The 11,932-nt window shown below is 50.0% G+C and overlaps 2 protein-coding genes across 2 annotated transcripts; both read right to left on the bottom strand.

Annotated features, from left to right (window-relative positions):
* Positions 1 to 5: 5 nt before the first annotated feature.
* On the bottom strand, positions 6 to 1,493 carry CTHT_0006300 (uncharacterized protein; the record flags this gene model as incomplete). Its single annotated transcript, XM_006691100.1, has 5 exons — positions 6 to 630; positions 706 to 872; positions 938 to 1,024; positions 1,080 to 1,242; positions 1,315 to 1,493. The coding sequence occupies 5 exons, from the start codon at positions 1,491 to 1,493 to the stop codon at positions 6 to 8; spliced, it is 1,221 nt and encodes a 406-aa protein (XP_006691163.1).
* An 8,556-nt stretch (positions 1,494 to 10,049) lies between these two features.
* Positions 10,050 to 11,375, bottom strand: CTHT_0006290 (uncharacterized protein; the record flags this gene model as incomplete). Its single annotated transcript, XM_006691099.1, has 1 exon — positions 10,050 to 11,375. The coding sequence occupies one exon, from the start codon at positions 11,373 to 11,375 to the stop codon at positions 10,050 to 10,052; it is 1,326 nt and encodes a 441-aa protein (XP_006691162.1).
* Between the last annotated feature and the right edge of the window lie 557 nt (positions 11,376 to 11,932).

Raw genomic sequence — 11,932 nt, 5'->3', positions numbered from 1 at the left:
CCTGCTCACTCATAGACGTAGCAGAACGGCCCATCGACCACACTCGTCAAATCCCGAATGCGATAAACCTTATCCGCCACCACCCCCAAGTCAATCAAGTCATCCAGCGTCGACTGCGGCCCAAAACCCATCATGCTCCTCGGCCCAGCAACCACCTGCGTCCTAGCATTCAAATCCAAACTCTGCCAGATTGTCCACGTCCGGTCAATCATAGCATGGTGCACCCAGAAAGCAGGATCATTCGGCGAAGTGTAGAAATCACCGCCTGGATCGCCCGCAATGGTGAAGTGTCCCGCACCGTGCACGCCCATGCCTCCAAAGCCGGGACCGCCGCCGAAACCGCCGCCGAAACCTCCTCCAAAGCCGCCGCCGAAGCCACCACCGAAGCCGCCACCGAAGCCGCCGCCGAAGCCGCCGCCTACGGCTTGCATCACGTCTTGGAAGGTGCCGATGTTTTGAGAGTTTGTGATTAAGCTGACGATGTCTTCAGTGCGCAGGTAGCGGCTGCTGAGTTGGTTGGAGATATCGCGGCGTAGGCAGCGTGGGTTGTCGCCGTAGCCGTCGGGGCGAGGGTTGGCCGGAGGTGGGGGATCCACGGCAGGGGCGACGGGGCCTAGGTGGACGATCATGCTAGGGGAGGGAGGTTAGTATCATGCAATAAAACGAGGAGGTAATGGGGGAGAGGTAAGGGGGGGAGGGGCTTACTCCTTGAAGGGACCGGTCTTGACGCAGCCACCGCCGTTACCGGCGGGAACGACGCCGGACCCGCGGTGGCCCGGGATGTACTCGCCGTTGCCGGAGAGCGAGGTGTCGCTGCCATCGAAGATGGGCGAGTTCTCGGGATCTTGGGCCCAGCGTCCCCAGTCCCAATACTGTGGGCTGTTAGCCTGAGTTCTTGAGGGGAGTAAAGGAGGATATATATTTATGGATGACTTACCGGCTGAGTCCCCTGATAGCCACACTCCGTCTGAAGGGCCTTTTCAAACGCCCAAGTATAGTAACGGTGCCAGGTGAGGAAGCTTCCCTGTGTGGCATCAGCTGACTGGCCATAACCAACATCGGTTTCTGGAGAGACTTACAGTGCCGTGGATAGTCAAGGTCTGGTTCATGTGCACGACGACAAAGTCATCATACCGCGACTTGGCGCCAGGGAATTGCACAGGGTCCAAGCGCGACGGCTTCTGGAGGAGACACTTGACGGCGGCGATGTAGGCCTTCTTTTCCTCGGCCGAGATGTCGCCCCTGGTCTGCATCAGCAACCTATCCCTCTCATCCATTATTACTTCCACATTAGGAGGAGGACAAGAAACATACCATTCCCGCCTAACCTGAAGCTTCTCCTTCGTACAAGTCGAGGACCTCGCAATCGCCGCATCAAGATTCGGCCGACCCCGGTCTTGCAGGTCCTTGACCGCGTCGCCGGACACAAGGTCCGGAGCCAACAGCAGCCAGGGCACGGCTTTGAGCAGCCCGAGCAGGGTGATGCGCGCCATGATGGTGACAGCTGACCACCGTGACCGCTAGGAGCACTGGGTTGGACTAGACGGCGCTTGCTCAATCAACCAGAACAACTAGTCAGGGACGGATGGGTGAAGGGGACTAATATACCTCCTCCCCAGCTTGGTTCAGGACGGTATCCTCCGGTCTCACAGCCGCCCTTCCATCCCTCCGTTCCCTCCGTCACTTGGCAGTCCCAAGACTCAGTAACCCACGAAAACCCTTGTTCTTTCTACCCAACCCCCGCAATCCGGAAGCCATCATCGGCATATTGGATCCGGCGCAGAGACATCTCTGGTAGGGCTCCAATCTATCCAGGAGTCTTGAGGAGTATGGTAGGCGCGTGCCGTCATATAAACAAGAATGCAACCTACGCATAACCCAATGCCATCCTCAAGTGAACATTTTTACCAATGTGAACAGCCTATGATACAACGTCGGTTCGGTTCCCGGCAGATGGACGCTCCGGCAATGTACAAGCTTCGTTCGCTCGAAAGGCTATGATCTAAGTTTACCTGCTGTGCAAACCTGATTTGGGAAGAGACAAAGCACAAGCAAGCGGTAAAACGCTCGTCTCAAGTGGGCTTGGATACGGAAAGAAGGAAAGCATCCAACCGGATATCAATCCTGAGACCTTCGGTACCGGGACCGGGTCTTGCGCTGCGTGCCCCGCGGGGAAACAGAGAACAAGACCAAGAAAGAAAATTGTTTCCTTTCGGCGCAATGTTCCGAGGTTGCGTGGCCTTGCTTTGGATGGTTACCCATGTAGGGTATAGGTATATAGTGGGTAGGTGTAAGCATGAAACACCGTCCTGCGATTTTCTCTAATTGGGCCGTTTGATCACAGAAGAAAACAAACGGTCACAGGGGTCCCAGCCCGGCGGGCACAAGGTCCTGGACTGCCGCGGCCGCAATGCTGCCGACTGGTCCGGAACAATAGGCGCAATCTATGCGGGTCGGCTGGGAGAAATCCGGGGTAAAATGGATGCAGCTTGGGGCGATCTTGGCGAGGTTATACAGGACTGGATTTTTGGACTAAATGATACCTAACCTGACATTGCCGGCGTATATGCACATGCTCATTGTGTTACGATTCGCCCGCATAGGTCGGTGTGCGTAAAATTGGGAAGTTGTCCTGTTACGATCGCTTGGGTGGTGACGCCGCCGAAGGCCATCAGTTTAAATGTAACGTGGGATTTGATCTTGTTTGGCACATGCCGGATTGGGTTATGCGGTAGACTTACAAGGCTGGATGGACTGGATATCGCCACCACGTCTCCTCAATTTTTATGGGAAAGTGTCAACATAAGGTTGTATTGTCGTTTGTGATGGAATAGATCTTCGAGGCGCTATCTCGGCTCGATGTCGTTGGCTGTTGCCGGGAGATCGCTGAAGGGGCGCGGCCTCAATCTAAGGATGGTTAAGCACAAGGTTCTCGACTTGAGAATTCTCGAGTAAGACGAGTTTCTGATGGGAATTCAATTAAAACTAAGTGCCTTAGATGGACTCATCATTCTCTGAATGGTTGTCTGCGAGTGTCGTTTCTCTAAGCTTGTATGAAGTCGAGCAACCCTTCGGATCTCAGTCGGAGAATTAAATACCCTCACCAACCAAAACGCCCAATGAGACACTCACAAATTGGCATTACGTGGTGCGCAATCATATGCCAATCTCTTCCAATTTATCAAGACCACAGACAGATGGCTGCACATATCCTGGTCATGGAGAGGATGAAACCTATCAGCCTGCTCTCGATCATGAAGATTCCGAATCCATCCACTCAGGAGTCCATCGCATCTTTCCACGAGTATCCTCTTTTCCTTGTTATCCTATGCCTAGGGCCTAGTCTGGTGTCGATCTGGCTCTCGGAAGATCTGCCGAACCGAAACCTGTCCAAGTTCTGCAGTCGGTTAACCGGGAAGCTACACAGAAGGGAGTGGCAACGGTCATTTGGCCTTGGACTGCGTAGCCGAAGGGTTAGTGTGGATGACGCTACATGTAAAAGCCTGGTTTTTGCCCTTAGGCTGTCGCTTACTGCGGGGCATGTCTTCACATATTCGGTCTTGATGGGAATCAAGAAGGCGTTGAGATTGTGATGACGTTGAGGATTTCTCGAGAACAGTAGGATTGGGCATTAATCGAGCCAGGCTATCCAGGTTCAGATCCCTCTGACTCAGGAATACACTGCTTCCGATACTACCTGAGTTGGCAATTTCCGAGATAGCAACAACCGGTCTGGTCATAAGCTTGGGAGTTAGCGGACTGGATGCGAAGTAAGTGGTAGGGATATATTGGGAACAGGGATCACCACTGAAATGGTCTGTTTTTAAACTAAAAAGTTTTGAAAGATGAAAGACATTTGAGCTCCTCGAAAAGTGTCGGTGTTCGACCTTTCGAGCGAGATGTTTGCGCGAAGACCCTTTGCCATTAGTTACATCAACGGCGAAGGACCACCATGCACTGAATTTGGTGAAACCACTGCTTCTGAGTTCCCAACTGCAACCACTTGCTTTACAAAGTGGTTTCATTAGCATTCTGAGACTGCAATTGCACCGACTTAACACTGGTATGTTCAATGATTGACTAGTTAGCCGGTCGACTTCGTCACAACGGTAACTGGGATCGCATAAAAGATTAGGTAAACAATCAATGCCAGGGGCAACCAGTTGTCCTTGAGGTGACGTAAGATGGCAGAAATGGATTAAATAAACTCTAAGTTTCTGGTATTATCATGAAAACTGAGTTTAATTGCTATTAGCCATCTCAGGCGAAAACAACGTCCGGCTGACTTGCATATCGCATTCGCACTGGATTGTTTACTTGTGGGAAGAACTGAGCAAAAGTATCCGACTAAGTGACAGAACCCATAATTTCTGAAGCATCAATGTAGTTCTGATGTCTCTTTTTAATGACATAACAGATATATGTCATAAATGTCGGTATTGCTCTATTTGATAAAACCCGACACTGATGAGCCCAGCTCAGTTCCCGAGGACGTCCGGAACCGGGCAGCTGCGATGACCATAGATCGCATCTCTCGGATGCCTGACAGAGTGTCAGCTGAAACCGATTCCAGCGACAGTTGAGTGAATAATGCACCGGCATTCGAGATAATATGGCTTTGTGACTTTGAGGGACTTTGTGTGTGGCTGATGATGACACTGTTTCTGTGAGTGGAATGTGGCTTTGTTTGAGTTGCTCTTAGACTTTGTCCAAACTGTGAATGATCGCTGAACTCACGATGCTTACACTGAGAGATTCTAGGCCAGTTTGATTACAGCACTCCATCGTCGTAGATGCTTGACGTTTCAGTCGTTCTTGGTTTCTGCTTGGGATTGCCTTGACATGATTCGCGAGCAACCAGCATTATCGAGAGTCCTGATGTGTCCTCGAGCTCCTCATCTATCTGTAGCTGATATCAGGACAATTAAAACAGTTGAGCATCAAATCATTTGGAGTCAATTTGCTTCTCACTTCTCATGTACTAAGAAGGTGGTGACAATGTTCACACCAGTGTCCACACCCAGGGGCAAGAACAAAACTTCTGGCAGGCTTCAGACACAGAACTTGCTGGACGACATATAACAAGGGCTGCACATGCACCAGATCTCCCAACCCGTATGGAGAGTTGATTATTTCTATACAGGAGAAGCAGCCAGTTCTGGCCTTGCTCAGTATCGCGAGTGCAAAACAGAGCCTTTTAACACCATTCATGTCCCACCTCTCACCCGGAACGCTGTCCAACCGCATATGCGACTATCCCACATTTGCACCCGCAGTCGCGGCACGCGGCACTGCACAGACCGATCTCTGCCAAGTATAAATACATTTAGACCTTTCCCAAACTTCCTCTTGTTTTCTTCTTCCTTTCAAGCAGTTGAGTGCAGTTCAAGGCCCTCTTATAGAGGTGACTGGCTGCCAAAGACTGGAGATTGAGATCCCTCTAGGGTGATCCTCAGCCAGACCGACCTACCATTCTCCCCCCCCCCCCAAATGGATGGCTAGGTAAAAGGGCGGAAGAGGAATAAGAATTTTTTGGAACCTTTCCACCTTTTAGGTGGTTTCTTCTCTCTCTCTGTTGGAGACTTTGGTCTTCAGGAGAGAAATAGCACCTTCTCTTTAGCCTTGTACCTACGGCCTTACCCTACTCTGGTTGGGCATGAAGCCAAGAGGGAGGGGCTGTTTTTGTCAGTCAGGAATGAATGATTCTTTGATTTTTTGTGTGTTGATGTCCTTGTGCAGTGTGTGCTGTTTGTAATTTTTCAGTCCCTCTCCCATTCAGACTCACTTTCCTTTCCCTGCTCTCACATTTAGCTCCTACACTCATCTTTGTGCTTGATCTCTCATGTCATTCCTCAATATTAAAGATCTCTGCCCATTTTTTGGTTCCCCATCCATATCTTTCATTTTTCTGCAGACAGTATTCTCCACTTCATTTGGCCTACTTGGTTGACGTCATTCTTGTATTGGAGGGTTGTTTTACAGAGCGCAGCGAGTTAAACAGTCCGAGATAGGACTGAATGTCTTATAGGGAACTCAGGTAAATGTGATCAATCAATATATTTACAAGGCATTCTTCTGGAGCTTTTGATGCAAGTAGTGTAGAAGAGTGGGAGGAATATCACCACTAGTGACTGGACAGTCATAAACTCACAATATGTTGCTCTTCTGACAAGAATCAAGATTCATTCCCAGCTCCAGCTGGAATATCAGAATAAGTTCACCCTAATTAAAGAGAAAAGGGAAAAGACTGCTGAATACACATCACTCCAGATTCAGCTCTAACAAATCACAGTCATTGTTGCACTGTTGTAGATTTATTCTTCAGCTATCCTAGTTCAATGCCTAAATATTTTCTCAGGTCATCCCTAACCTCTGACGTTATAGCCCAAATATTCACAGATCCGGTGGAGCAAAATTCAAAAACATACAACACTGGGGATTCCCCAGTCGTCTCCGACCTGAGTACTAGCCCAGCCCTCAGTGGCTTGTCTATGGGAGAGCAGACGGGATCCCGAATTTTCCACTGGGTATGGTCGTATGTGATTGAATTGTCCAACTTGTGGGCATATGTAAGGTGTCTCTCTTGATATGCGCCAACGACACTGTCTTCCAGGGCTCAGCGCTCAAGTCCTCCTCTTGAACCCCATAATCCATTATTTTGTAGCATGATTATCTGTGCCAGTGCCGGCCTGATATCTTCTTTGTGCAGTGAGTGAAACAATGCAGCACCCCGCCGATGTTAGCTCTGGGATGGGGCTTTACCCTAGGTGGGAACATCCAAATGCTGGATGCTGGGCGCAGGATAGCACGGAGAACAACACCGTCTATGAGCACAGAGTTTAGTCCCTTTGATCGAATAGAGATCATAGGTAGTAACATTAAATGTGTTTATGCCATAGATAGAGTAGCGTTTACTAACAAATGTTGTTCTGGGAAGGGCATCTGCTCCTATTTGAGCACTACATGCTACTAACAGCCATAGCAATGCAGGACCTACTGTTACCAACTTCAAGTGTGGAGACAAACTTTGCACATCAGCTCTGGATATTAGCAGTGAGAGAAGTGTGTAAGCTCCCCCCCCCCCCCTTTACTTTGACCCAGTTCACATGTGGATCACTTGAAGATTCAAGGTTATCTTGAGATGGGTGGACAATTAGTATACCTTCTGTGAAATGTCTGGTGGAATGATAGGTTCAGTGGTTGCGGGTTGCTTTTACAACGGGGACAAATGGGCTTCCCTCTCGGTTGTCTCAGAAATAGCAGATATTGGGGAGAACCACAGTTTTGCACCTTTTCGTCAGTGTTTGGTCGGGCAGGCTATGCTCAGGGTTCAATGGCGAAGCCTCTATGGTTAATCGTTCACTATAGTTATTCGTTTACTCTGAACCTAATAGGTGACCTTGAGCTTTTTCCACTCTAGAATCGGCACGGGAAATGACTTTGTCGCTCTAATAATCCCTAGCCCCTCTGCTTGGGAACTCGGAAACTGGCTGTCAGTCATGTATGTGCGGCCGCTGACTCCGTGAAGGAACCCCGGGTGCCGACAGTAAAATAGTGTAAAATCTGCCGGCTCCGTTCCGAGTAGGGGACCGGCACCGGGCACCAGCAGCGGGCGGAGCCTCAGTGCAGGCCCCTTCCGTGCCGGCTGGCATCATTATCAACACCGGCCTCACCTCCCCATCTTGCAGCCAGCACCACACAGTCGCTCTCTGTCGCAGCAATTCAAGCCGCATCGAGTCTTCACCACATGTCCGTCTCGGGGCACACACAAGTTCAAATTCTCCCTCTTTCTCTCAAATCTTCCCTTCTTCTTCCCTTAAACAGCCCATCAACAGCAGCAACATCCGCACTAAACATGGCCAGCAACACACACATTTCTTTGCCAGCCATCGCCACCACAGCACACAGAAACAAACCCCCTCACCCAGCGTTGCCAGCTTTTCCGGCGGGCGTAGCCGGCATATCAAAGCACATTGCCAGCCCAACGGGGTGCTACACGCTCGCGGGCGGACGTATTACAGTACGTAGCCGCTGTTGGAGCAGCCAGCGGTCGTCCTCGTGAACAAGCTCCTGCGCCAGCAAGGCGGGGATGCGCCCCTCGCGCTGGATGACCTTTGGCACTATACACGGGTCTACCTGTGACTGTATCTCGTTCCCGGCACCTCACGGGCCCGCCTGGCACAATGGCGTGTGGCACACTGGGTGCGAGTCAGAAAATAGCTGAGGCACAAGCATGACGGGCCAAGGATAAGAAAGAATAACTTCGAAAAGAATGGCGAGTCAGAGAAGAAAGACAAGGAGAAAAAGGAGAACGGCAAGAAGAAAGACAAGAAGGACAAACCTCCTCCTTTTAATATCACTGAGCAAACTATGAAGGCATCATCAAGAAGCTTGGCATGCCCTTCTCCAAGTTCCCTTGTTGACAACGAATTAATGATGACGAGGGCGAGATTGCTGAGAATCCCGAGCAGGGGGCTTTAAAAGTGAAGGGTGTAAGAAGGGCCAGTGAGGGAGAAAGACCAATAAAGTTTTGCTTGCTGTTTTCATCAGGTTTCGTGGAAAGGGAAGTATTATGTTGCCTTCAGGGTTTAGGAATCATGGATGATGAGAAGCATGCTGGACATGGAAATGGAAAAGGTGTTCAAAGTATGTAGTTAGTTTTGGCAGTTGATTATGCACGTGAATGTGAAATACTGAGATGTGGTCTCATATGTGACTATCTGCGATGCTCCTGTCCTCGACCAAACTCCTCGCTTTGTCTTTCCTTAATCCAGTGACTTCTTCATAACCTCTTGCAACATAACACTTTTACATAAGTGTGACCGATTCTTGAATACTATCTCTTCAATTCCAAATTCACACACAGATTTGCACTGTCCCCAAGTCATCACCTCAAGACACAGTCCCAACTCTGAGCCTGAAGACATCTTCGAGAGGGATCCAGACAGCACTCTGTACACATCGAGAACCAGACTGTTCGTGAAAAGCGAAAGGCACTCCAGAAGCTCAGAATATGACCAAAAGAGACAGGTGAAGCCTAGGACAGACATGCACAATATAAAGGCAACCTTGTCACATCATCGGATCAAGCTATGAAACAAAAAGAAGTCAGCTACTGCACCTTCCTCTCCCCAGCTCAGAGATGGACATCTTTATGTCTTGGTTGTCGGCATATTTCAGCATCTCCAAGATTGTCTCACAAAAAATTCATAAATCCAAAGTAGATGGCATATCGTAGGGACAGGTTGCAAAAGATCACTGTAGGGGCAAACCACAGTGGCAGATTGTGGGAGCAGATTGCAGGGGAGGATTGCTGCAAACTGCTCACCCGCTGGTCTACCTCTGCAAGCAGACATGTGAAATGCTCGCAGACAAACAACCACTTTTTTCCGTATCAACCAGAGGCATTCTTTGTGGTCACGCTCATTTCGTTCTTGGTTGTGGTACAAGAGCTGGTCAAAGGTTTTCCAACGATGTAAGAGCTAAGGAGTCTAGGAATAAGGCAGTGCCTGAATGGTTGATACAGCTTAGAGTGAAGCCAGAAACCACGAAGTTTCGGAGAAGCACACTGCAAGATATACGTTCATGGTGCTGAAACACAATTTTGTTGTAGGCATGAGAACGTTCCAAATATTTTCCTCATCACCTCATCAATGGGTGAAAGGTATCTCAAAAGGCTTATGAAGATAGATGAATACGCTAAGCTGATCCATATTATCACAGCTTGTTTAGCCATTTCCAGGCTTTAGCAAGATGAGAAAGGCCTGGACATGAGACATGAACGTGAGAGGACCTGTTTGGTTAGGAAGGGGCATCAAAATAAATCATGGCAAGTCATATGGATCGATAGAGACAGAACGTCGAGACGTGCAAAGCCCTTCATTTGGCAGTTCCTTTAGCAAGTTGTCATTTATCTCAAAGGCAGAAAACTAAAAGAAACTCACTGAAATTGTCCATTACCATCTAACCTCCAAACCCAACCCTCTACCATCTGCGCCAGCCTCTCTATGTAATCCCAGATCCCAACCGTCCACACGAATCAACCACACCTACTCAACTCTCACCTCCCAAGCCTTTACAACCCCATCATCCCCTGTCGTAACCAGCATCTCCTCCTTCCCCCTCCTCTCAGCCTCAATCCCAGCATCCCACCTCTTGCACCATGTCACATGGTTAACCTCATATGGCCCATGTGCATTCTTCACTGTCCCAATCACGCTCCATCTGCTCACCCCCTCTTCCTGAGCATCAGGGTCCTCCGCATAAATCGCAACAACCCCATCGCTCCCCGTACTTGCCACCAGCCCCGTCTTGGCACTCCAACTAATCGAGTACACATCTCTTGAATGCACCCTTGGCAACACAGCCTCACACTCCCACTCTTCCTTCAACGATCGTCTCATCGTGTTAGGGATGGCTCCAAACCTCCCCATCAGCCCCTGCCCTTCATCTTGGTCCTCATCCTCGTCGTGCTTCACCCTCCAAACCCTAACCGTCCCATCCGCACTACACGTCATCAACCTCGGAAACCTCCCATCTTCTCTTTCTTTGCTTTCCCACTGAAGACTCCACACCGTCCCCTCGTGACCCTCCAACACTGCCACACACACCCACTCTCCCGGTCCTTCGGCCGCATCTTCGCGCCAAATCCGCACCGTATTGTCGTAGCTTGCGCTAGCCAAACATTCCGCGCTATAATACCGACTCGCGTTTTTCGGGCGGGAATTCGGCAGCTGAGAAGGCGCCCACGCCACAGCCTTGACATCCCCTTCGTGCTCGGTCAAAACAGCAACCGTTTCCCATTCATCTTCCCCCTCTCCAGAGGGGATACCAGGTATGTCCGACGAAGCAAGCGACACATCCTCCCATATCCAAACAGATTTGTCGCGGGAACATGTGGCGAGGTACTGGCCCGAGGGGGTGAACGATAACCCCTTGACTTCGTTCTCATGCCCTTCTAGGACCAGGGTAAACTCCCATTCATCTTCCTCCTCCTCCTCATTGTCGCTCCCATCCCCATTCCCGAACTTAACCTCCTGCTCCAGCTCATCTTCTGCCTTAGGTTTATAACTCCACAACCCGGCTGTTGCATCAAAACTGCCCGTTACCAATCTCAGCCTCTTCCCCCCTCCTTTATTACTGTCGTTATCGAAGGGCGGCTGCCATGCGACGGTACGGACGGACCGCGAATGCCCGCCGGTGAGGGAGCTGTGTTTGGTGAAGGTGGAGAGGGAGAAGACGGTGACGGATTTGGCGTGGGCGGTTGCGATAAGAGGTAAGGTTGGGTGGGGGATGGAGCACCAGGCGCGTTGGTAGAGGTCGGGGGTGAAGGGGGACAGGGGGGATATTATCGCGGATTTGGGTTTCAAAGCCATTGTGTTGATTAGTAGGCTGATCGGAGTACAAGAGGTCGGTTATCGGTAGAGTCTCTCTCTCTCTCTCGAGAGAGAGAGATAGCGCTCGGGTGAGGTCGAGTTGAGAAGAGAAAACGCGGGGTAATGACACAAATATTTGCTGTTTTCTCCTGCCTTCGAATCAACAGTGAAAACTAATTGCGGAAGGAAATTATACAAAAAATTTCCTTGAGCCAAGAAGTCCACTGTAGGGCTCGAGAGAAGTCACGAGTTTGACAATGTGAACTTCTCGAAAGATGATGAAGGGGCAACGTGTTGCCCCTCACTAAACTTTGGTGTCAATTCACGCCTCCGATGCCGCGCTGCTGTGCCCCACTTGAGCTTGGCTCCCTGCGTTATGATGCAATCCACTCTTGACGTTGGGCGTCGTATGCCTGAGGGCACAATACGGCGAGTTCGAGTATTGGAAAAGTTATTCATATGTAATCCGTTTGAATCTAGATTCATATCGGGTCAAAATGCTTGTTTGCCGGTGAGAGGAGACTGTGGCTTGTGTTAACGTGACAACGCAGCCACAT

This window comes from Thermochaetoides thermophila, assembly GCF_000221225.1.
Source record: "Thermochaetoides thermophila DSM 1495 unplaced genomic scaffold scf7180000011806, whole genome shotgun sequence".
NCBI classification, from domain to species: Eukaryota; Fungi; Ascomycota; class Sordariomycetes; order Sordariales; family Chaetomiaceae; genus Thermochaetoides; species Thermochaetoides thermophila.
The sequence above is the reverse complement of the archived record's forward strand: the minus strand, read 5'-3'. Positions and strand labels throughout refer to the sequence as shown.